The sequence below is a fragment of the Bufo bufo genome, chromosome 5 (assembly GCF_905171765.1).
Source record: "Bufo bufo chromosome 5, aBufBuf1.1, whole genome shotgun sequence".
Taxonomy (NCBI): Eukaryota; Metazoa; Chordata; class Amphibia; order Anura; family Bufonidae; genus Bufo; species Bufo bufo.
This window is the reverse complement of record NC_053393.1, coordinates 271,812,351-271,837,796: the sequence shown is the minus strand read 5'-3', so window position 1 is coordinate 271,837,796 and position 25,446 is coordinate 271,812,351. Positions and strand designations below refer to the sequence as shown.

Sequence of the window (25,446 nt, the reverse complement as noted above, 5' to 3'; positions counted from 1 at the left end):
AAGAACTTATCCACATGCACACAAACGTATTTTCTTTCTGTGTCCGTTCCGTTTATTTTATATTTTTTTCCCCCGGAACCATTCATTTCAATGGGTCAGCAAAAAAACAGACATTACTCTGTGTGCATGCCGTTTCTGTATGGTCGTATTTCTGTTCTGCAAATAAAATAAAACATGTCCTATTATTGTCCGCGTTACCGTCAAGGATAGTACTGTTCTTTTGGGAGCCAGCTGTTCCGTAAAAGTACGGAATGCACACAGACGACGTCTGTATTCTTTGCAGATCACAAAATACATATGGTCATGTGCCTTAGGCCTCATGCACATGACCGTTGTGTGCATCCGCGGCCGTTGTTCCGTTTTACGTTTTTTTTTCGCGGACCCATTGACTTTCAATGGGTCAGTGGAAAAATCGGAAAATGCACCGTTTGGCATCCGCGTCCGTGATCCGTGTTTCCAGTCCGTGAAAAAAATATAACCTGTCCTATTTTTTTTTACGGACAACGGTTCACGGACCCATTCAAGTCAATGGGTCCGTGAAAAATCACGGATGCACACAAGATTGTCATCCGCGTCCGTGTCCGTGATCCGTGACCGTTTTATCCTATCATTTCAAAGGCAAACTTGACTTAGATTTTTTTTTCATTTTTCATGTCCGTGGATCCTCCAAAAATCAAGGAAGACCCACGGAAAAAAAAACGGACACGGATCACGGAACAACGGAAACCGTTTTTGTGGACCGCAGAAAAAAACTTCAGTGTGCATGAGGCCTTAAGGGTATATGTTGCTAATTGGCAGGAGGTCCAACCGCTGAGGCCCCAGATCATCACTAAAACAGGTGCTCATGTTTCCTCTTTGTAGTGCTTCCAGATATAGCAGAGTACAGAGTTGAATGGAGCGCCGGCATGCATGCGTGACCCCTGCTCATCAGTCCCTATCTCCGGTGGATAGGGGATAACTTGTTATAACCGGAATACCCCTTTAGGCCGCTTTAACACGAGCGAGTATTCCGCGTGGGTGCAATGTGTGATGTGAACGCATTGTGCCTGCACGGAATCTGTACCCATTCACTTCAATGGGGCTGTGTACATGTGCGTTGGTTTTCACGCATCACTTGTGCATTGCGTGAAAATCGCAGAATGTTCTATATTCTATGGGGATAGCGTTGCACGAAAATCGCAGAAGTGAATGGAGCTGCGTGAAAATCGCATCCGCAAGCAAGAGCGGATGCAATACGTTTTTCACGGATGGTTGCTAAGAGATGTTGTTTGTATACCTTCAGTTATTTATCACACGCATGCAAAACGCATTAAATCGCATTGCACCCACACGATAACAACTGAACATGATAGCAGACGAAACTGAATGACTTTGTTTGCGAAATCGCGCATTTTTCACTGAACGCAATGCATCCGGACTTAATCCGCACACACTCATCTGCAAGGTGCCTTAATGTCGGCATGTCAGCTCCCTGGATTTTTCTGTTTTAGTAAAAATTTGTATTCTCTGTTAAAGAGGACCTTTTCACCGATTCTTACCCTATGAACTAAGTATACAGACATGTGGAGCGGCGCCGGGGGATCTCTCTGCACTTACTATTATCCCCGGGCGCCGCTCTGTTCTCCTGCTGTGCCCTCCGGTATCTCCGTTCTCTAAGTTATGGTAGGCGGAGTCTGCCCTAGCGCTGGCCAATCGCATTGCAGAGCTCACAGCCTGGGAGAAAATAACCTCCCAGGCTGTGAGCTCTGCGCTGCGATTGGCCAGCGCTAGGGCAGACTCCGCCTACCATAACTTAGGGACTGGTATCTCCGCCTACTATAACTTAGTGAGCGGAGATACCGGAGGGCATAGCAGAAGAACGGAGCGGCGCCTGGGGATAATAGTAAGTGCAGTGAGATCCCCGGGCGCCGCTCTACATATCTGTATAGTTAGTTCATAGGGTAAGAATCGGTGAAAGGTCCTCTTTAAGTCATTTGGTGGCATATTTTTAGAACTCTGCATTGTGTGCTGTCCCTCTGTAATTGTTCCTACAAATGTGTTAATAAATAACTAGTGTAAAGGATGTAGCTCTGCACTGACTAGACATAGTCATAATATGTAGGGGCAAACCACCAACTGGTAATACCCAGTTGTCACTTTATTTCTTCATTTTAGTATACATAATAGAACTGCAGAATTAAAATTTCTAAGTAATAGTGTTCAAAAATGGTGTTGTGGAGAATACAAATGTTTACTAAGGCTCCATTCACACGTCCGCAACATGTTTTGCGGATACACGGAGCCGCAAAAAACGGAAAGCGGCAATGTGCGTTCCGCATTTTGTGGACCGCACATTGCCAACACTAATAGAATATGCCTGTTTTTGTCCGCAATTGCAGACAAGAATAGGACATGTTCTATTTTTTTGCAGAACGGAAGTGCGGACCCGGAAGTGCGGATACGCAATTCCGTGTCCGGGCAGCACATCATGCTGCCCCATAGGAATGAATGGGTCAGCAATTCCGTTCCGCAAAATGCAGAACGAAATTGCGGACGTGTGAATGGAGCCTAAAACAGACATTTTGACTACGGACAGGTTCTTTTTATAGGTTGAGGTACAGAACAATGGAAGCAGAGAATGAAAATGTGAATGCAGCCTAATCAGTTCAAGGCCAAATCATTTTCCCCTGGCACAGTTTTTTCATTTTTTTTTTATTAAACACCTTTTTCAAAATTGTACAAACAATAGGGACTCCTTCATTACAAGTAATATTGTAGCAGCACATATGATATTCAGAGCCATTAAGCGAGGCCGCAAAATTCCCACCCAATCCCCTCCACCCCCTAACGAAGAGACGGTCCACCAAGTGTAACAGAAGTATCACACCTCATCATACTTATCAAATAAAAGTTCACTGCTTGTGCGGATACTAAAAAAGATAAAAATAAATCTTTATTGGGGATACGTATTAAAACCTTCACATGGGCAAAAGTACCCTTTGTATCCCAGGCTCTAGCCTCTAGAATGCTGTTAACCCTTTATTTTTGTTTGTCAGAAGGACTGTCATATCCATGCAATCATCCTGACTGGGTATTGTTTAGCATCTAGAGGTCTAGACAATTGTAGATCTTATTAGGGCTATTCACTAGTTTTTAAATGTTGCTAGGTCATTCCTATCTAAATTGCTCGACTTGTTTCTCCAGCAACTGCTGGATCATCAGGAGCTCAAGATGTACTCAGCGACCAGCTCTTATTGTGTAGGATCAACAAACTGTGTCCAATAATGCCCCAATGAAAATATTGTGGCTATTATGTGGACACACTCTATCATTTTTTTTAGGAATTACAGATGCGCCCAATAAGAATCAAATGTGGCCCCCTCTGGTGGTGTGAGGTCACAACCAAACTGCTGAAATAGGCATATGTGCGATAAGCGCGGTCGCTTCTGAAGGGTGAGAGGCCGCATGTCCTTTAGCGTTATTTGCACGTGGATCCCAAGCGCAAACCACTTCTGATGCTGAGTGGTGGCGTGTCTAGCACAGTTATGGCCATGATGCGCGTGCTCTCGCGTAACGTTTAAAAAGCCTCTACCCCGCCCATTGAGGAAAGCAACCCAATCTTACTGTAGAGGCTGGTCAGGAGAACCGGAATAGAAGTATGTAACCCGTTCCCTGCCAGTCTGCAGCCTGTTAGATAGGTCCTGGTATGGTATGCCTCTACAGCAAGATTGGGCTGCTTTCCTCAATGGGCGGGGTAGGACTTTTTAAACGTTACGTGAGAGAGCGCGCGTCATGGCCATTCCTGTGCCAGGCGTGCGGCCACTCAGCATCAGAAAAGGTTTGCGCTTGGGCTTCACGTGCAAATAATGCGATAAGACGCGTGGCCTCTCGCCCTCAGAAGCGACCGCGCTTATCGCACATATGCCTATTTCAGCAGTTTGGTTGCGAAATCACACCACCAAAGGGGGCTAAATTTGTTTCTTATTGGGGCATCTGTAATATTTGATACAGTGTGTCCACAAAATAGCAACAATATTCTTATTGGGGCATTATTGGACACAGTTTGTTGATCCTACACAATAAGAGCTGGTCGCTGAGTACATCTTGAGCTCCTGATGATCCAGCAGTTGCTGGAGAAACACATTGAGCAATTTAGATAGAAATGACCTAACAACATTTAGATCAACACTTATTTAGAAACTAGTGAATAGTCCTAATAAGATCTACAATTGTCTAGACCTCTAGATGCTGAACAATACCCAGTCAGGATGATTGCATGGATATGACAGTACTTCTGACAAACAAAAATAAAGGGTTAACAGCATTCTAGAGGCTAGAGCCTGGGATACAAAGGGTACTTTTGCCCATGTGAAGGTTTTAATACATATCACCAATAAAGATTTATTATTTTCTTTTTTAGTATCCGCACAAGCAGTGAACTTTTAGATTATTTTTGGATACGTTACTAATTATACCAGTTTATGTTCAGTGATCTCTCTCTTATCATCAAATAGTCAACAAAATCCTAAACGTATCCATCCTATGTAAGGCCTGTCTGTATCCATATCTAGCTACTCAGTCACAGTTTTGACTTTTAGTGCATGCAGGCTTGAAAGCAATGGCTTTTTTTTTTTATTTGACTTTATTTTTGTTAGCATTCTTTATTTAGTTTTTGCCTAGGAATAAGTAAAAAAAAAAGGAAAAATGCTTATTATTTACGTTTCACGCTTTTTAAAGAAGACCTTTCGTGGGTCCAAACATTATAAACGATCAGGATACGTAGGGCATAGTACACTTACTATTTTTTCTGGTCGCTGCTCCGTTCTCCCACTGTGGCCCCCGTTGTATTCTCCCGCTCAGTATGCAAATTTTTGCATCGGAGCAATGAGGAGGAGACTGAGTCTTTCTCCGTGGGCGTCTCCTTCTCTCTGGCCGTAGCACTGTCCAATCACAGCGCAGAGCGTCACAGCCAGGGAGAAGGTGAGTTGTTGTTTTTTTCTCCCTGACTGTGATGCTCTCTGCTGCGATTGCACATGATAGCATACCAGGCGGGAGAATACAATGGGGGCCACATCGGGCGAACGGAGCGGCGCCCAGAAAAAATAGTAAGTGCAGTTAGATCCCTTTACTATGCCCTATATATCCTGATACTTAGTTTATAATGTTTGGACCCATGAAAGGTCCTCTAAGGGCTCCAGATGGCGACCAAAATGGTTGCAAATGCGACTTAGAATTGCTAAATGGTGACAAGACTTTGTAGTCTTGTCGCCGTTTGCGCCTAGACCCGCAGCTGCTCTGCTTTTTCACAAACTGACATGGCACGTGCTGCTGTCAGCGCGTGCCATGTTCTTCTCAACAGCACAGGGGAGAAGGAGGCAGTCCCTCCCCCCTGCACCGCTGCTGCCGCTGCCACCAATGGGCTGACGAGGAGGGGAGGGGCTGTGGCCACTGCGCCACCGCGCCACCAATGAATATAGTTTATGCTTAATACAAACGCAGGCTGCGCTGCGGGTGCCGGCCATATCCCATACCCGGCACCCAGCCTTTATGACTGCGCCCCGCGATCCACCGCTATCAACCCCTCAGGTGTGGCACCTGAGGGGTGAATAGCGGCGGATCTCAGCGGTCAGTCATAGAGGCTGGGTGCCGGGTATGGGATATGGCCGGCAGCGCAGCCTGCCTTTATATGAGGCATAAACTATATTCATTGGTGGCGCAGTGCACCCCCCCAAGTATTATAATCATTGGTGGCAGTGGCACCTATGTGGTGAACGCCGTAACAAAAAAAAAAAAAAAAAACGGGCAATTTGCCTTTTTTATTTTTTTTTGTCACCTTGTCCCGACAAAAATTAGGTTAGGACTGTTCTATTATGGTCCAGACGTTCCATAAAATGTGGAATGCACGCAGATTCTTTGGGCGTTTTTAATTTTTTCACATGGTATCGAGTATCGCAATACTTTTTTATGGTATCGAAATCAAGTCAAAATTTTGGTATCGTGACAACCCTAGGTAAGACAGTTTCTCTCCCCCCCCAATTATACTGTAATTATATGTATTTTAAATTTGGCGACTAAATTTTTCAGGTTAGGAGCCTTGATATTTTTTTTTTAGTCTGAAGCCCTGCCTCTTTAAACTTTAAACTTTTTCTTACTTTTACCTTACTTTTTAAATTGTGTCCCCTTTTATGTCCCTTTTCTGTTACATGGAAGAGAGTTGCAGAGCAAGTCAGTCCTGAACTGGCACTTTCATCAAGGGGCAGATTACTTTAGTGTACATTTCTTCCAAAATGAGCATCACTAATGTAAACGATGCTTTTCAAAGACTAATTGGCCTACTTACTATTTTTTGGGAAATAGTATGCATGAATGTAATCCCCTCTGCCCCTCGATTACAGAGCCAGTTTAGTATTGTGTTTCTCTGCATATCCCTTCCACATGTCCTCTGACGCTTGCCCGGGCCTTGATGGTTCTGATCCAAAACAGCAGTTGGGACAATACCCCTAGCTGAGTGCAGTACCAGTTTTATTTTTCAACCTTCACATGGAGCACTCCTTGTTTTTGTTCTACATGTTTTTTATGTTATGGGCATTTTTCTATTACTGCATATTGTGCAGTATTAATAGTCTCATAATTTTAAAGTACGGGTCATTATGGGGGTGGACTAGAAGCTACTGTGTGGGCCAATAGTGACGTCATTTCAATTTCTTTGTCTTTTTTAAAATTTTTATTTTATTTTAGACATTCTGCTCTGAACAAGTCCACGCAAGACCTTTTTTATGAGGCATTTTAACATAAATTTTGTTTTTTTAATTGTGGATTTCCCCTGACACATTATCCCCAATTACGTGACTTAAAACTCTGGAGACTTCATGCTGGGCTGATCTGTTAATATCTGTTAATATCCAGTAGCTCCTGCTATTCCCCAGCGTCAAGCAATTTTGTAATCCCTGGGACAAGAGTAAGAAGCATCATGGCTACTTGAACATTATACACTGCATTGTGGACATAAGTACTATTTTGTGGTGCATACGTTTTCACTACTTATCATCTTTGGGAGGCAGGAAGAACAAAAAGGGCCTTGTTTTTTACAGAGTAGCATGCATCCTCATAATCTTGAAGTATGTGTTAATATGAATATGACAATACAAATTTTTTGTTTCCCCCCCTAATAACACTATTAGTTTTAATTTTTCAGTACTTAAGAGTATATGTTTAACAATATTTATTAGTCTCACAAGGAGACTTAGAACATGTGATCTTTTGATTGCTTATTAAATACACAGCACCTGTGGGACAGGTTGAAAGTCCCCATCACATGACCACCCACCAGTGCTTTCCCAATAAATGTATTCCTGCAGGGAACGTTGGCGCCAGTTCTCAGGGTGATATACAAAGGCTCTCAGAGGCCACTTTTGGGTAGTGTACCTCTGGGTGAGAAATTATTTACTGCTAAACATGCCCTTAATTACCTCTATGTACTTGTATTAAACTTCCCTTCCTACCCTTTGCTGATCATAGAGTACCAGTGCACTGCCAAGTCATTGACCAAGCTTTTAGGGGATGTGGAAGCAAAAGATGTGTGCCTTGTTTTCTTAAAACAGTATCTTATAGTCTAAAGAATATGGTAGTTATGAAAAAAGCCTTCCAGATATTCAGTAAGAGTCTAAAAAGGAATGTATATCTAACATCTCACAATGTGGGAGCATATATAAATCTTCATAATAAAGAGCAATAGTTCAGGAGGCATGCTGAGTGAGGTAAAGGTGAAGGTTTCTAGAAATAGACATGCTGACAGGAGTTGGAGAGACAGGTGAGCCAAGAAAGACTACTTTACTGCCTCACCTGCAGCTTCTTTGTACATGGAATTTAAGAGACCTGCTGTAGCTTTCCTAACATCAGTAGTAGTACACTGCTCAAAAAAATAAAGGGAACACTTAAACAACACAATATAACTCCAAGTCAATCACACTAATGTGAAATCAAACTGTCCACTTAGGAAGCAACACTGAGTGACAATCAATTTCACATGCTGTTATGCAAATGGGATAGACAACAGGTGGAAATTATAGGCAATTAGCAAGACACCCCCAATAAAGGAGTGGTTCTGCAGGTGGTGACCACAGACTACTTCTCAGTTCCTATGCTTCCTGGCTGATGTTTTGGTCACTTTTGAATGCTGGCGGTGCTTTCACTCTAGTGGTAGCATGAGACGGAGTCTACAACCCACACAAGTGGCTCAGGTAGTGCAGCTTATCCAGGATGGCACATCAATGCGAGCTGTGGCAAGAAGGTTTGCTGTGTCTGTCAGCGTAGTGTCCAGAGCATGGAGGCGCTACCAGGAGACAGGCCAGTACATCAGGAGACGTGGAGGAGGCCGTAGGAGGGCAACAACCCAGCAGCAGGACCGCTACCTCCGCCTTTGTGCAAGGAGGAACAGGAGGAGCACTGCCAGAGCCCTGCAAAATGACCTCCAGCAGGCCACAAATGTGCATGTGTCTGCTCAACGGTCAGAAACAGACTCCATGAGGGTGATATGAGGGCCCGACGTCCACAGGTGGGGGTTGTGCTTACAGCCCAACATCCTCCAGCATGACCGGTTTGGCATTGGGTCAGTAATGGTCTGGGGTGGCATTTCTTTGGAGGGCCGCACAGCCCTCCATGTGCTCGCCAGAGGTAGCCTGACTGCCATTAAGTACCGAGATGAAATCCTCAGACCCCTTGTGAGACCATATGCTGGTGCGGTTGGCCCTGGGTTCCTCCTAATGCAAGACAATGCTAGACCTCATGTGGCTGGAGTGTGTCAGCAGTTCCTACAAGACGAAGGCATTGATGCTATGGACTGGCCCGCCCGTTCCCCAGACCTGAATCCAATTGAGCACATCTGGGACATCATGTCTCGCTCTATCCACCAACGTCACGTTGCACCACAGACTGTCCAGGAGTTGGCAGATGCTTTAGTCCAGGTCTGGGAGGAGATCCCTCAGGAGACCGTCCGCCACCTCATCAGGAGCATGCACAGGCGTTGTAGGGAGGTCATACAGGCACGTGGAGGCCACACACACTACTGAGCCTCATTTTGACTTGTTTTAAGGATATTACATCAAAGTTGGATCAGCCTGTAGTGTGTTTTTCCACTTTAATTTTGACTCCAAATCCAGACCTCCATGGGTTGAAAAATTTGATTTCCATTTTTAAATTTTTGTGTGATTTTGTTGTCAGCACATTCAACTACGTAAAGAACAAAGTATTTCAGAAGAATATTTAATTAATTCAGATCTAGGATGTGTTATTTTTGTGTTCCCTTTATTTTTTTGAGCAGTGTATTTTGTGGTCCCCAAAACGCAGATCCCAAAAATATTGATGACTTCTATGTGATGTCCGTGTTGCATCAGTTTTTTTTGTACACCCATTTACTTCAATGAGTTCTTGAACTGCATTGTGTGGCCAGGTATGGGCATGTTCTATCTTTTGGGTAACCAACATGTGGATGTGGAAAGCACACAAACCATATGTGTGCTTTCCATATGTCTGTTCTTCAAAAAGACTGAACATTTCTTATACTTGGGTGCAAATTGTGGTTCACCGCCCCATTGAGCTTAATAGGCACGCAAAAAAAACGACCAAAAAGACAGATGCAGCACGGAGGGATGTCATCTGTATTTTGGGAATCTGCATTTTGTGGACCGTAACATGCATATGGTCTTGTGAATGTACCCTAATTAAGCTGGTATTTTTGCATATTTTCCAGATGCATATTTATTATTAACTATGATTGAAATAAGTTTGATTGTAGGCATTATCGAATAATGTAATGACACTGCTCCCCCTCTTCCCACCCAAATGCAGTACAGCAAAAAAACAAAAAACAAAACATTTATTCATTTAATGGTGGCCTACACTGACAATAAGATACTGGAAATGCTTTTACAATTTTTATTTTTTTATTTTGTTTAGATGTTTTATTTAACCACTTACCGTCACGCTAACGCCGAAAGGCGTCATTTCTGCCGGGCTCCCAGGTCACACTAACGCCGATTGGCGTCATCTCGCGTGAGCCGAGATTTCCTGTGAACGCGCGCACACAGGCGCGCGCGCTCACAGGAACGGAAGGTAAGAGAGTTGATCTCCAGCCTGCCAGCGGCGATCGTTCGCTGGCAGGCTGTAGATGTGTTTTTTTTAACCCCTAACAGGTATATTAGACGCTGTTTTGATAACAGCGTCTAATATACCTGCTACCTGGTCCTCTGGTGGTCCCCTTTGTTTGGATCGACCACCAGAGGACACAGGTAGCTCAGTAAAGTAGTACCAAGCACCACTACACTACACTACACCCCCCCCCTTATTAACCCCTTATTAGCCCCTGATCACCCCTGTTCACCCCATATAGACTCCCTGATCACTCCCCTGTCATTGATTACCCCCCTGTCATTGATCACACCCCTGTAAAGCTCCGTTCAGATGTCCGCATGATTTTTACGGATCCACTGATAGATGGATCGGATCCGCAAAACGCATACGGACGTCTGAATGGAGCCTTACAGGGGCGTGATCAATGACTGTGGTGATCACCCCATATAGACTCCCTGATCACCCCCCTGTCATTGATTACCCCCCTGTCATTGATCAACCCCCTGTAAAGCTCCATTCAGATGTCCGCATGATTTTTACGGATCCACTGATGGATCGGATCCACAAAACACATACAGGCGTCTCCCTGGAGCCTTCCAGGGGGGGTGATCACCCCATATAGACTCCCTGATCACCCCCCTGTCATTGATCACCCCCCCTGTCAGGCTGCATTTAGATGTCCGTATGATTTTTACGGATCCACTGATAGATGGATCGGATCCGCAAAACGCACACGGACGTCTGAATGGAGCCTTACAGGGGCGTGATCAATGACTGTGGTGATCACCCCATATAGACTCCCTGATCACCCCCTGTCATTGATTACACCCCTGTCATTGATCACACCCCTGTAAAGCTCCATTCAGACGTCCGCATGATTTTTACGGATCCACTGATAGATGGATCGGATCCGCAAAACACATACAGGCGTCTCCCTGGAGCCTTCCAGGGGGGGTGATCACCCCATATAGACTCCCTGATCACCCCCCTGTCATTGATCTCCCCCCCTGTCAGGCTGCATTCAGATGTCCGTATGATTTTTACGGATCCACGGATACATGGATCAGATCCGCAAAACACATACGGACATCTGAATGGAGCCTTACAGGGGCATGATCAATGACTGTGGTGATCACCCCATATAGACTCCCTGATCACCCCCCTGTCATTGATTACCCCCCTTGTCATTGATTACCCCCCTGTCATTGATTACCCCCCCTGTCATTGATCACCCCCCTGTAAAGCTCCATTCAGACGTCCGCATGATTTTTACGGATCCACTGATAGATGGATCGGATCCGCAAAACACATACAGGCGTCTCCCTGGAGCCTTCCAGGGGGGGTGATCACCCCATATAGACTCCCTGATCACCCCCCACAGTCATTGATCATGCCCCTGTAAGGCTCCATTCAGATGTCCGTATGATTTTTACGGATCCACGGATACATGGATCGGATCCGCAAAACACATACGGACATCTGAATGGAGCCTTATAGGGGGGTGATCAATGACAGGGGGGTGATCACCCCATATAGACTCCCTGATCACCCCCCTGTCATTGATCACCCCCCTGTCATTGACTCACCCCCCTGTCATTGATCACCCCCCTGTCATTGATCACCCCCTGTCATTGATCACCCCCCTGTCATTGATCACCCCCCCTGTCATTGATCACCCCTCTGTAAGGCTCCATTCAGACATTTTTTGACACAAGTTAGCGGAAAATGATTTTTTTTTTTGTTTTTTTTTTCTTACAAAGTCTCATATTCCACTAACTTGTGTCAAAAAATAAAATCTCACATGAACTCACCATACCCCTCACGGAATCCAAATGCGTAAATTTTTTTAGACATTTATATTCCAGACTTCTTCTCACGCTTTAGGGCCCCTAGAATGCCAGGGCAGTATAAAATACCCCACATGTGACCCCAATTCGGAAAGAAGACACCCCCAGGGTATTCCGTGAGGGGCATATTGAGTCCATGAAAGATTGAAATTTTTGTTCCAAGTTAGCAGAAAGGGAGACTTTGTGAGAAAAAAATAAAAAATATCAATTTCCCCTAACTTGTGCCAAAAAACAAAATTTCTATGAACTCGCCATGCCCCTCATTGAATACCTTGGGGTGTCTTCTTTCCAAAATGGGGTCACATGTTGTGTATTTATACTGCCCTGGCATTCTAGGGGCCCCAAAGCATGAGAAGAAGTCTGGTATCCAAATGTCTAAAATGCCCTCCTAAAAGGAATTTGGGCACCTTTTGCGCATCTAGGCTGCAAAAAAGTGGTCACACATCTGGTATCGCCGTAACTCAGGAGAAGTTGGGGAATGTGTTTTGGGGTGTCATTTTACATATACCCATGCTGGGTGAGAGAAATATCTTGGTCAAATGCCAACTTTGTATAAAAAAATGGGAAAAGTTGTCTTTTGCCAAGATATTTCTCTCACCCAGCATGGGTATACCAGATGTGTGACACTTTTTTGCAGCCTAGGTGGGCAAAGGGGCCCATATTCCAAAGAGCACCTTTCGGATTTCACAGGTCATTTACCTACTTACCACACATTAGGGCCCCTGGAAACTGCCAGGGCAGTATAACTACCCCACAAGTGACCCCATTTTGGAAAGAAGACACCCCAAGGTATTCCGTGAGGGGCATGGCGAGTTCCTAGAATTTTTTATTTTTTGTCACATGTTAGTGGAAAATGATGATTTTTTTTTATTTAAATTTTTTTATAATCAAAGTCTCATATTCACACTAACTTGTGACAAAAAAATAAAAACTTCCATGAACTCACTATGCCATCAGCGAATACCTAGGGGTCTCTTCTTTCCAAATGGGGTCACTTGTGGGGTAGTTATACTGCCCTGGCATTCTAGGGGGCCCAATTGTGTGGTAAGGAGTTTGAAATCAAATTCTGTAAAAAATAACCAGTGAAATCCGAAAGGTGACTCTTTGGAATGTGGGCCCTTTGCCCACCTAGGCTGCCAAAAAGTGTCACACATCTGGTATCTCCGTACTCAGGAGAAGTTGGGGAATGTGTTTTGGGGTGTCATTTTACATATACCCTTGCTGGGTGAGAGGAAATATCTTGGCAAATGACAACTTTTCCCATTTTTCTATACAAAGTTGGCATTTGACCATGATATTTATCTCCCCCTGCATGGGTATATGTAAAAAGACACCCCAAAACACATTCCTCAACTTCTCCTGAATACAGAGCTACAGATGTGTGAACTCTTTTTGCCAGCCCTAGGTGGGCAAGGGGGCCCATATATCCAAAGAGCACCTTCGGATTTCACTGGTCATTTTTTTACAGCAATTTGATTTTCAAACTCCTTACCACACATTGGGCCCCTAGAATGCCAGGGCAGTAGAACTACACCCACAAGTGACCCCATTTTGGAAAGAAGAGACCCAAGATATTTCGTGATGGGCATAGTGAGTTCATAGAACTTTATATTTTTTGTCACAAGTTAGTGGAATATGAGACTTTGTAAGAAAAAAATAATAATAAAAATCATCATTTTCGCTAACTTGTGACAAAAAATTAAAAGTTCTATGAACTCACTATGCCCATCAGCGAATACCTTAGGGTGTCTACTTTCCGAATGAGGGTCATTTGTGGGGTGTTTGTACTGTCTGGCCATTGGAGAACCTCAGGAAACATGACAGGTGCTCAGAAAGTCAGAGCTGCTTCAAAAAGCGGGAAATTCACATTTTTGTACCATAGTTTGTAAACGCTATAACTTTTACCCAAACCATTTTTTTTTTACCCAAACATTTTTTTTTATCAAAGACAATGTAGAACAATAAATTTAGAGCAAAATTTATATATGGATCTCGTTTTTTTTTTTTTTGCAAAATTTTACAACTGAAAGTGAAAAATGTCATTTTTTTTGCAAAAAAAATCGTTTTAAATTTCGATTAATAACAAAAAAAGTAAAAATGTCAGCAGCAATGAAATACCACCAAATGAAAGCTCTATTAGTGAGAAGAAAAGTAGGTAAAATTCATTTGGGTGGTAAGTTGCATGACCGAGCAATAAACCGCTAAAGTTGTGGAGTGTGCCGATTTGTAAAAAAGGGCCTGGTCTTTAGGGGGGTATAAACCTGTGGTCCTTAAGTGGTTAAGTACCTCTGTTTTATTATGCTGACAGTTTTTTTTTTTTTTTTTTTAGGCTTGCACTTTGGCTCGAAGGAACGCTGATGTCTTTTTGAAATACTTACACAGAAATAGTGTAAACATGCCAGGGATGGTTTCACATGTCAAAGCTCCGGAGCAACAAGTAAAAAGCAAGTTTCCTTCCAATTGACTTTGTTTATGCTAGTGTTTACTTTCCAGGGCTATTCATATTGATAACGCAATTCCTTCTAAAAAAAATATATGCCATTTCTTTTACTATATCTTTTGGAAAATAGTTAGGTTATGTTAATACCCCAATCAGTTGAATGCATTTGGTGCAAAACTCCCGGCACATGTGCCAAATGGAGGAGTGTGCCACATCCGTGATTCACCCGACCGAGGTCAAAAATGTGTCCTTATAGTCCTTTGTTACTGTGATATGTTCCGGCATTCCTTCTTTTTACTGTACAGGAAAGCGCCGCAGAGTATTCATTCCTATAAAGTGAACCACCACAAATAAAGTATAGCACATGGTTTATAGTTTTTTTTTTGTTTTGTTTTTTGTTTTGTTTTTTGCATTGTGGCCATTGTCTCCCACTTAAAGCCTTATGCATAAGACCACAGAACCTTTTCTTCCATGCAAGATGATAATTTGCAGATCCACTGTTTTGTATTTGCCAAATGGATTCAACACATGGAGTTATACCACCTATAAAATACAAGTGCATTTCAATAATGGAATAGAATCTCATCAAAAACTTTTATTTCAGTAATTCAATTCAGAAAGTGAAACTCATATGTTATATAGATTCATTACATACATAGTGACATATTTCATGCATTTATTTCTTTAAGGGTCCATTCACACGTCCGTGTGTTTTTTGCAAAACACGGACACCGGCAATGTGCGTTCTGCATTTTGTGGACCGCACATCGCCGTCACTCTTATAGAAAATGCCTTTTCTTGTCTGCAATTGTGGACAAGAATAGGACATGTTCTATTTTTTTTTTCGGGAACGGAATTGCGGATCCGGAAGTGCGGATCCACGGATGCGGACAGCACATTCTGGCCCCATTGAAAATGAATGGGTCTTCACCCGTTCTGCAAAATTGCGGACTGGATGCGGGCCCATTTTGCGGAAGTGTGAATGGAGCCTTAAACTTCTCGCAGTCACATTGAGGACGCAGTTCTTGCCAGCACACTCAGGGGACACAATTGCATTTTTAAGCCCTTATTCGCATAATTTAATTTTATCTTTAGGACCAGTAACATGTTCCCCCTTTGTGTTTCAGCAGTCATAACTTTTTAATTTCCCATTAAATTTTTTTTTTTTATTTTGCGCAATGAGTTGTCTTTTTTTTAGGAACCTTTTTGAGGGGTTAATAGTGTGTTAAATAACTTTATTATATCATTTTAGGGAGAAAGATGAAAAAAAAAAGTCAGTCACTACAATCATGATAATGACATTTCTATATGGTTTTATTATTTTTCCTTTCCTCCTGCTTCCTGTCAGCTCTATAGCTGCTCCCTCCTACTCCAGACGGAGATGGGGGAGGGGGGGGCTGCTTAAACTGCTCATATCTCTGGATTGGAGGCATTCCAAGCTTTTAACCATACCAAAATCTTAGTACATGGGAAGATGTCGCTGTTAGAAATCGGGAGGCAGTGAATGCAGCTGAAAGTGAAAGTAAAAGCTTTTTATTCCTGTCTCGATTTCTAACAGCTATATCTCCTGCTGATGATCTGCTAATGCTATCATTTTGGTCTTTTATGAAAGCCATGTTTTATGGAGTGCCAGCTTTCAAACAATACCAGGCCCATGTCTCTAGCTGCTACCAGTAAGGTGATATGAGGAGCTAAAGCAGGCACCCCCCTTCTCCTTCTGCCCGAACTGGATATTTAACATAGAAATGTTGACCTACTGAAAAGCATGTACAGTATATGAATTCAATATTTGGTCGGACTTATTTTTGCACATATTACTGCTTCAATGTGGCATGGCATGGAGGTGATCATCCTGTGGCACTGCTGAGGTGTTTTGGAAATCCAGGCTACTTTAATATAGGGCTTCAGCTCGTCTGCATTGTTGGGTCTGGTGTCTCTCATATTCCTCTTGACAATAGCCCGTAGGGGTTTAAGTCAGGCTAGTGTCTGGCCAATCAAGCATAGTGATACCGTGGCAGTGTGGGCAGGTGCCATGTCTTGCTGGGAAATTAAATCAACATCTCCATAAAGCTCGTCAGTAGAGGGAAAGGATGAAGTGCTCTAAAATTTCCTGGTAGACGGCTATACTGTCTTTCCTTTACTCTGGGAGTGCACCACTGTATCATTGTACTTGATTGACCAGCAAACCCGCCTGATTTAAACCCCATAAAGAATCTATAGGTTATTGTCAAGAGAAAGATGAGAGACACAAGACCCAACAATGCAGATAAGCTGAAGGCTACTATCAAAGCAACTTGGACTTCCATAACACCTCAGCGGTCCCACAGGCTGATCACCGCCATAACACACTGCAAAAGGAACCCCGACCAAATATTGAGTGCGTGTACTGTACATACTTTTCAGTAGGCCAAAATTTCTGATTTAAAAATAATTTTTAATTGGTCTTATATAATATTCAAATTTTTGGAGATACTGACTTTTTGGGGTTTTCATTAGCTATAAGCCATAATCATCAACATTAAAGGGTTTCTACCACCAGATTTTCACCTATTTAGCTGTCTGACACTAGCGATCTGCTAGTGTCTGCTGTACCTAGCCATGTTCCAGCCCGCCCCTCTCCTCTAGATTGACAGCCTACTTCTCTCCATCTCGGCCGAATTCTCACGCACGGACCGCTCCCTGTGCCTGCGCCGATTACGGCGCAGGGAGCAGTTCGACAGTCACTGCGCCTGCACCGAATACAGAAGCACACGGCGCAGGCGCAAAAAATTCGGCCGAGATGGAGAGAAGTAGGCGTCAGACAGCTAAATAGGTGAAAATCTGGTGGTAGAAACCCTTTAAAACAACACTTGAACTAGATCACTCTGTGTTTAATGAATCTCTATAATATAAGTTTCACTTTTTGAATTGAATTACTGAAATAATTAACTTTTTAATGATATTCTAATTTATTGAGATGCATCTGTATTCCAACATTTTGGTCCTCCCAGACCTTTTTTTTACAGCAATAATCTGTGTGACGTTAAAGGGGTTGTCCAGGTTCAGAGCTGAACCCAGACATAACCTTATTTTCACCCAGACAGCCCCCCTGAGGCTAGCATCGGAGCTTCTCATGCTCCGATGCGCTCCCTTGCCCTACACTAAATCGCGCAGGGCAGGGCTCTTTTTCTTTTTAATAACACACTGTGGGCGGTGTAACTTCCACCCGGCAGCGTGTTCGGTGACGTCACCGGCTCTGAGGGGCGGGCATTAGCCTGCCTAGCCGTTTTACTGGCTAGGGCAGAGCTAAATCCCGCCCATCAGTGCCGGGTGACGTCACCGGGGTTCCTGGCAGCCCAAGGAGAGCCCCGGGTACGTCACTGGGATCTCCAAAAATGCTTTGGTCCTGCCTTTGGGAAACCTTGGCACCACTATCAGGGTGAAATTGAGCCCAGCTCAAACTTTGGCAATGAAAACACTTCATGCTGGCATTTTTAGATATAAATTTAATTTCAGTGGAAAGAACCAAAAATAAAGCGTTTCAAAGCAGTTGTAACCCTTTCAAAACTAGCACTGTTTTGGTCCTTCATGCTGAGAGCCAACATTTTCATGTTTGGAATGCTAGGTTCTAAAGGTGATTTTTCTCTCGCGTTTGGCTTTCAGTTTGTGAGATCCGTTCAGGGCTCTCCAAGCGTCCAAAATGGATCAGTTTGCATTCTAATGCATTCTGAATGAAAAGGATCTGCTCAGAATGCATCAGTTTGCATCAGTTCAGTCTCCATTTGCTTTCGAGGCGCGGACACCCAAACGATGCTTGCAGCGCTTTGGTGTCCGTCTGATGAACTGAGCCAAACGGATCCATCCTGGCACTCAATGTAAGTCAATGGGGACGGATGCGTTTTCACTGACACAATCTGGCACAATAGAAAACTGATCCGTCCTCATTTGACTTTTCAGTGGTGTTCAAGACTGATACGTCTGGCTATGTTAAAGATAATCAAACTGATCCGTTCTGAACAGATGCAGAAGGTTGTATTATCTGAATGGATCCGCACCAACGGACAGTGTGAAAGTAGCCCTAACTTGTATTTATTCATTTAAATCCCTGCTTATTCTGGGCTTGAAGTCAAGGAGACGGTCCTATCAGTGACTGATAGGACCATCTCTATATGCACAGCCATAGGGGGGAAGACTGTCAGTCAATGATAGGACCACACCTCCCTGACTTCGAAGCCCCCGAATGAGCATGGATATCAATGTATAAAATACAAGGTTTACAGAAAAATGTTGCCATCAATCTGCTCAGCTCCTCCTGCTCTATAACATGCTGACTGCAGCTCAGACACCATGTTCAACATTACAGGTTCCCTTTAAAGGGGTTCTGCAGCTTTTTATAAAACGGTTCTTTTCTAATGCCCTTTGGAAGTAAGATCATAATACATACCGGTCTCTTGCTCTGTCGATGCCACTGTCCCTGTTGTGCTGACACGGGCTGCAGGCTTTTCTGCCCAGGTTCCAACCAGATGTGTGCAACTTTTTTCCTGTTCAGCTCTATTTACTGCTATGAAGCTGAACAGGAAAGAAGTGCACACATCTGTTTGTGACCCGGACGGAGCAGCCCTCAGCCTGTGGGCGTGTATTAGGGAAGCGGCATTGGTGGGTCGAGGGACTTGTATGTATTAACCTACAGTAGCGATCTTCCTACCAGAGGTCAATAGAAAGAACATATTTTTATTTATTTTTATAAATGACCCGGAGAAACCCTTCAATATATTTTCTGTAACAATTCTGGAGCATTTTGCTGTGCCACAGCTGTTTATTCTAGAAATCTATGAATACATTGACAACTGGATGTATCTATTGCCGTTGTCAATAGGGAATGACTGTACATAGTGTGACACTTTCTGTACGTTTTCACATTGATTACAGCTTATTGCTGGGTCTGGAACACAGTACGCTTTGATTAGCATATGAATAAGGGACCCATTAAACAAAGTGGATTGTCAAAAGTGGGCAATCCCTTTAAAGGGTTTTTCTGGATTAAATATTGATGGCCTTGTCTTTGGAATAGGTCCTCAATATCTGATTGTTGGGGTCCGACTCTAGGCACCCCTGCTTATGGCTTGGATGAGCAATGTGGCCTGTTCACTTGGGTCCAAGTGGCATCAAGTCACATGTCCTTTTTGCAAGTCCAGTCCCCATTCATGTAAATTGGTTTGAGCTGAAATACCAATCACCATACAATGTAAGTCACAGTGCTTGGTTTATGAAATGAAGAGGTCAAGCTTTGCAGCTGTTCAAACAGCTGATAGCAGTAGTGCCAGCATTTGATCTCCACTGATCAGATATCCCCAGGAAACTCCATTAAGTAACATAGTAAAATAGGTTACAAGGCTGAAAAAAAGATATCTGTCCATCCAGTTCAACCTGTTATCCTACAAGTTGATCCAGAGGAAGGCAAAAAAAAAAAAAAGTGATGGTAGAAGCCAATTTTTTCCCCACTTTAGGGGGAAAAATTCCTTCCCGACTCCAATCAGGCAATCAGAATAAACTCCCTGGATCAACGATCCCTCTCTAGTAGCTATAGCCTGTAATATTATTACACTCCAGAAATACATCCAGGCCCCTCCTGAACTCTTTTAGTATACATTGCAGACAATTAATTTCTAGTATATGAAGTTGGTGCAGTAGCAGGTACTGTGTTCACACAATTAGCTGTTTAGCTTTATTTTGACCACAGGCTATTGCAGTCATATAATGTATGGAAGATATAATTTAACATCAACATCCATTATTTTTCTACGACTCTATTCACACCTACTTTGGTTGTTTTGATCCATCATCTTTCTGTATTTTATCTGTAGTCTTAGAATAGTGGATCAAGAAGACTACGAGAAGACATAACCCCATAATAGGGGCCACAGGGTTTATTAGAAGTGATATGTCTGGGGAAAATCCTGATTCAAACATTTATTTTTCCTAAACTGCTATTCTGAGATTGCAATATTGATGGTGAAAGGCCGTCTTTATAGTGTCGGTGGGGGTTCAGCTCTCGACACCTGTGCTGATTATCTATTTAAAGAATCCACAGCGATCGGTCAACCACTTCTTTATTTTGTTCCTTACAACTACATGCCATATATTTAATTGTAGCTGTGCTTGGTATTGTAGCTTTGTCTCATTTGCCCAAGTAGCATGGCAACTTCAAATAGCTGATTGGCGGGGGTTCTGAGAGTCGGAGCCCCACCAATCCTATATTCATGGTCTATACTAAGGATAGGCCATCAATGTTTTTATCCTGAAATCCCTCTTTAAAAGGGTTCTCCAGGCTTTTAATATTGATGACCTATCTCACTGCTGCCTAGCCATAGCCATAGACATAGAAGCAGCGGCAGGAAGAGAGATGGAACGATGAACACTTAGTGCCTTCTCCTCATACAGCTGATTGACTGATCAGCCGATCTGATATTGATGACCTATCCTCAGGATAGGTCATCAATATCAAAAGACGGAGAACCCCTTTAAAGTGGTGGTACAAGAATATTTAAAAGTGGGAGCCCAGCAAGGACAGCAGGAAAAAACTAAAATCCTTACTCACCCTCTAAATGTTTTTCTGAGCTTGTAGTGACCGATGAGGTCGGTGATTGGCTTTGGAGGTTATTTGAAAAATGGACGTGATGTTATCACTGCAGGCTAAGCGGAGTCCATAGTGGCTAGTGGCAGGACATAGGATGGGCTTGGTGCATTTATATATTTTTTTTCTTAGATTTTTTTTTTTTTATATATATATATCTCGTAACCCTTTTTCCACAATTGAGGAAAGTTGGTCCAGGATCTGCGATCCATTCAGTTCTTCACACTTTGTTCTGCCACTTGCCTCATCCGTTTGAGCGTGAATGGGCCACCGCGGCCATTTTGCTTGAAGATCCCATGCAAAATCTTGTGCACTGTATGACATCATCACTTGGCACTCGAGATTTCACACTAGATCATCAAGCAAGATGGCTGCGGCGGCTTCTTCACAATGAAATGGATGAGGTAAGTACTATTTATTTATTTGTTTTACGGAGTACCCCATAAAATGATAATATTCATCTCAGATGGCGCAATCAGCGATGAAAGCAGCATCTGAGAGGTTAAATTATGTGTGGTGGAGCAATCGCCGTTGCTTATTGTATCTGCTATTTACAAAGAAATGTGCTTCGTGACTAATTTTTAAACTTTTTTTTTTTGTTCAAATCGGCGAGGCAGCCAAATGGAATTTTTTTAGAACTTCGCTCATCACTAGTTAGTGTAATATTAATGTATGCATTTGCTCGATGACTATTTTCCATGAAGTATTGTGGCCTGCAGTAGATATCAGTACTGCAAGAGAGTAGACCATTTTATGTGCATAATTATTTATGCTCTTTTGCTGTTTATGCAGTATATTGTCATAATATTGCTACAATTAATATTTTTCAGATATCTTAAATGAGTTGTTTCAAAGAGAAAATAGAGTGTTACATTATTGGACACTAAGGAAAAGACGACTTGACCACTGTCAACAATATGTAGTATTTGAAAGAAGTGCAAAACAGGTTTGCTGTCCTCAGTCTTTTATGCATTTTTTTTGAATGCGGAATTGATTTTATTGGCATTTAATTATATATAATTACTTAACATTGTTGCATTGTATTTTTATATCACGTTATTTATTCTCTGTTGCTTGTGTAACACCAATATATTCTGCAGTGCTGTTTGCATCTCATCACCATGTGTATCAGTTTCTGTCTACAATTAGGAGCTAATTAATCCAACAGTAGGGTTTGAGAGTAAGAACACCAGGGCAGCCGGAGGAAACCCATGCAAACATAGGAAGAACATTCAAATTGCGGTGCATATGTAGTTGGTAAAAACTATTCCAGGACCCAAGTGCAGCAAGACAACAGTGCTAACTGCTGTTTGTGTAGAATCTGCAAAATGTCCATCTAATGCAAAATATAGTGTATTCTGGCATAAATGAGACTAGAATAATAAACAAGACTCGTTATTACACATTAAAATGTATTTTGATATCTTCTTTAATGAGATACATATGAATTTATTTCCCTGGTAGCGTAAGGGGGAAAACAAAATAACCCTAATCTTCCTGGATACTGTAGTTCATTCTATTTATTACTTTTGGTTGCCTCTCAGTCTCTGCTTTCGCTTTCTTATACAATGGTGCCAAAACTGCATAATATATTCCATGCGCAGTCTCATTAGTGATTTGTATAGTGATAGGGTTCAGGGGGTACTACATATTATTATTATTATTATTATTATTATTATTATTATTTATTATTAAAGCGTCATTCATTCCATAGCGCTGTACATATGAGAAGAGGTATACATACATAATACAGACAATTGCACTAAGCATAAACAAGACGAGTTACAAACTGGTACAGAAGGAGAGAGGGCCCTGCCCGTGAGGGCTTACAATCTACATGGTATGGGAGAAGGACACAGTAGGTGTGGGTGAAGTTGGTCGTGGCGGTATAGAGGCAGCAGGGTCACTGGTTGTAGGCTTGTCTGAAGAGGTGGGTGGTTTCAGGTTTCTTTTGAGGATTCCACTGTAGGTGAAAGTCTGATATGTTGGGGTAGCGAGTTCCAGAGTATGGGGGATGCACAGGAGAGAGGTGAATTAGTCGGGCAGCAGAGTTGAGGATAGATTGGAGGGGTGTGAGAGTGCTAGATTGAAGGCCACAGAGGAGTGTTGCAGTAGTCTAGGCGGGAGATGAGGGCATGTACAAGCATTTTCGCAGATTCAAAGTTAAGGAAAGCACAGATGCGGGAAATGTTTTTGAGTTGGAGGCGGCAGGTGGTGGAAAGGGCTTGAATGTGCGGTCTGAAGGAGAGGGCAGAATCCAAGGTCACTCCAAAGCAGCGGACTTGGTTTGACCGGGGAGAGTGTGCAGCCATTGATCGTGATAGATAGGTCTGTTGGGGGGGGGGGAGGTTGAGGCAAGATGGGGGAAATATGATGAATTGTTTTTTATCCATGTAGTCAGGCAATGTTCCTCTGGGATTTCTGGAAAGAGGGTATGCAAATGTTTTCCTGGCAAGCTCTGCCCTCTAATTCCACTAGATGTAAGTAGCTATCCTATAAGTCATTTCTCAACCTTTTTGGATAATAATTAAGCCAGCACCCCATCTGCAGACAGCTGTTTCTGGTTGGTTGTCCCCATCAGTGCAGAGCAGAGGGCACTGGCTTAACTGGATGAGAGGCTTAGATCAGGATTCAGGGGATCTTATATCTCATTATGGAGAGTGGCCTAAACGGTTCGATGAGTCTTATAGGCTAGGTAATGCCAGCACTCTGCTAGACGCATGGACTAACCGGAATATATGTCTTATTTTATGACCAGGCTTCACGGTCAATGCAGGAGATTTCAAAAACCAGGGTAAAACTGTGACATAATGTGTAAAAGCAAAAACAAAATTAAGGGCAATAATGGCTGGATGTTAATCCACATTTTATGTTTTCTTCTATTAGGTATGTTTTAAACAGCTATTCTAATCTCACACATTTATCTCTTATATAGCTCTTGTTAACTGCCCAAATATTCAAACACTATATTAATTCTGTCTCTCAGTCGCTTTATTATTTGACACAAATTATTTTTGCTATTTTTAGGCCCTTGAATGGATTCATGACAGTGGTGAATTTATTTATCCACTCATACATCAACAGGTTCTACTGTACAGCATACTCAGGAGCTGTTAAAAGAACATGAAGAGTTTCAAATTACTGCCAAGGTACATATAAATGTTATGTTATGTTTGTTTCTCTCCCCCAGAAAATTGTCCTTAATAAAAAAAAAATAAAAATATGATAGTGATTGTAAGATAAACATCTTACAATCACGATCATATTTTTATTTTTTATTTTACCTGTGCAGTCTCCTAACTAAAATCCCTACTGTAAGCTATAAACTGATGCATGCATGCTCAATGTTTTGTTTTTCAAATACAGTCCAAATTTTATTGCAAGTTTTTGTTTTGTACAACCAAAAGAGCAAATAGTAAGTAGTAACACCCATACTTGATATTTATTCTATAATTTGTACAGTTATTTAAAGGGGTTCTCTGGAAGTTGGCAAACAGTAGACAGTGATATAAAAATAAGTTATAATCTTTATTCTGTTCAGTCAGGCTTCAGTGCTCTGGTCCCTGCTGGGACTGCAACCTTTACATCATGTGCATCTCTCACCTGACCTCTACAGCCAATCCTTGGCGTCAGTGGTCACACTTATGCCGTTTGACATTTCAGGCACTGAATTGGCTCTGGGGGTACTCTTTATCCTCAAACTATCTTACAGGCAGTTCTCTCATGCAAATTGTATGGAAAGTTGTTCTATTTAATGGCATAATACTGGTTGGCTTTGAGAATGCCTATGATTTTGTCAATAGTCAGCCCATAACAAGCAAGTTGTATGGTGCTGTTAGTGCTAATTGTTCTTAGACATATTTCACTTTCCTCTTTATTTGTTTGTAGATCTTGGAGATGAGTAGAAATAGTTGATGGCTCTTGTTATGCAACAAACTTGTCGTAAGCTTCTGTAGCACAAACACTGTACAGGGAAGCATTCATAATGTACCCATCTAAATCAACAATAATTTTCTTACCTCAAGCAACTCCTTTCAAACATGCAACAATACCACCAAAGAGTTATTACTTTTCATTCCCCATATGTCTACTTCATGTTTGGATCATTTTGGGAATGATATTTTATTTTTTGGGAATGTTACAAGGCTTAGAAGTTTAGAAGCAAATCTTGAAATTTTTCTGAAATTTTCAAAAACCCACTTTTTAAGGACCAGTTCAGGTCTGAAGTCACTTTGTGAGGCTTACATAATAGAAACCACCCAAAGTGACTCCATTCTAGAAACTACACCCCTCAAGGTATTCAAAACTGATTTTACAAATGTCGTTAACCCTTTAGGTGTTCCACAAAAATTAATGGAAAATAGAGAGACAATTTCAAAATTGGCAGATTTTCCATTTTAATATTTTTTTTCCAGTTACAAAGTAAGCGTTAACAGCCA

At 42.4% G+C, this 25,446-nt stretch overlaps 1 protein-coding gene across 1 annotated transcript in view; it reads left to right on the top strand.

Moving 5' to 3' along the window:
* TRIO (trio Rho guanine nucleotide exchange factor) overlaps nt 1–25,446 on the top strand; it is a 796,191-nt gene that overhangs the window by 302,139 nt on the left and 468,606 nt on the right. The window contains 4 exon segments of the mRNA XM_040431356.1: nt 14,284–14,398; nt 21,838–21,953; nt 24,035–24,062; nt 24,065–24,156. Coding sequence (XP_040287290.1) covers nt 14,284–14,398; nt 21,838–21,953; nt 24,035–24,062; nt 24,065–24,156 — 351 coding nt within the window.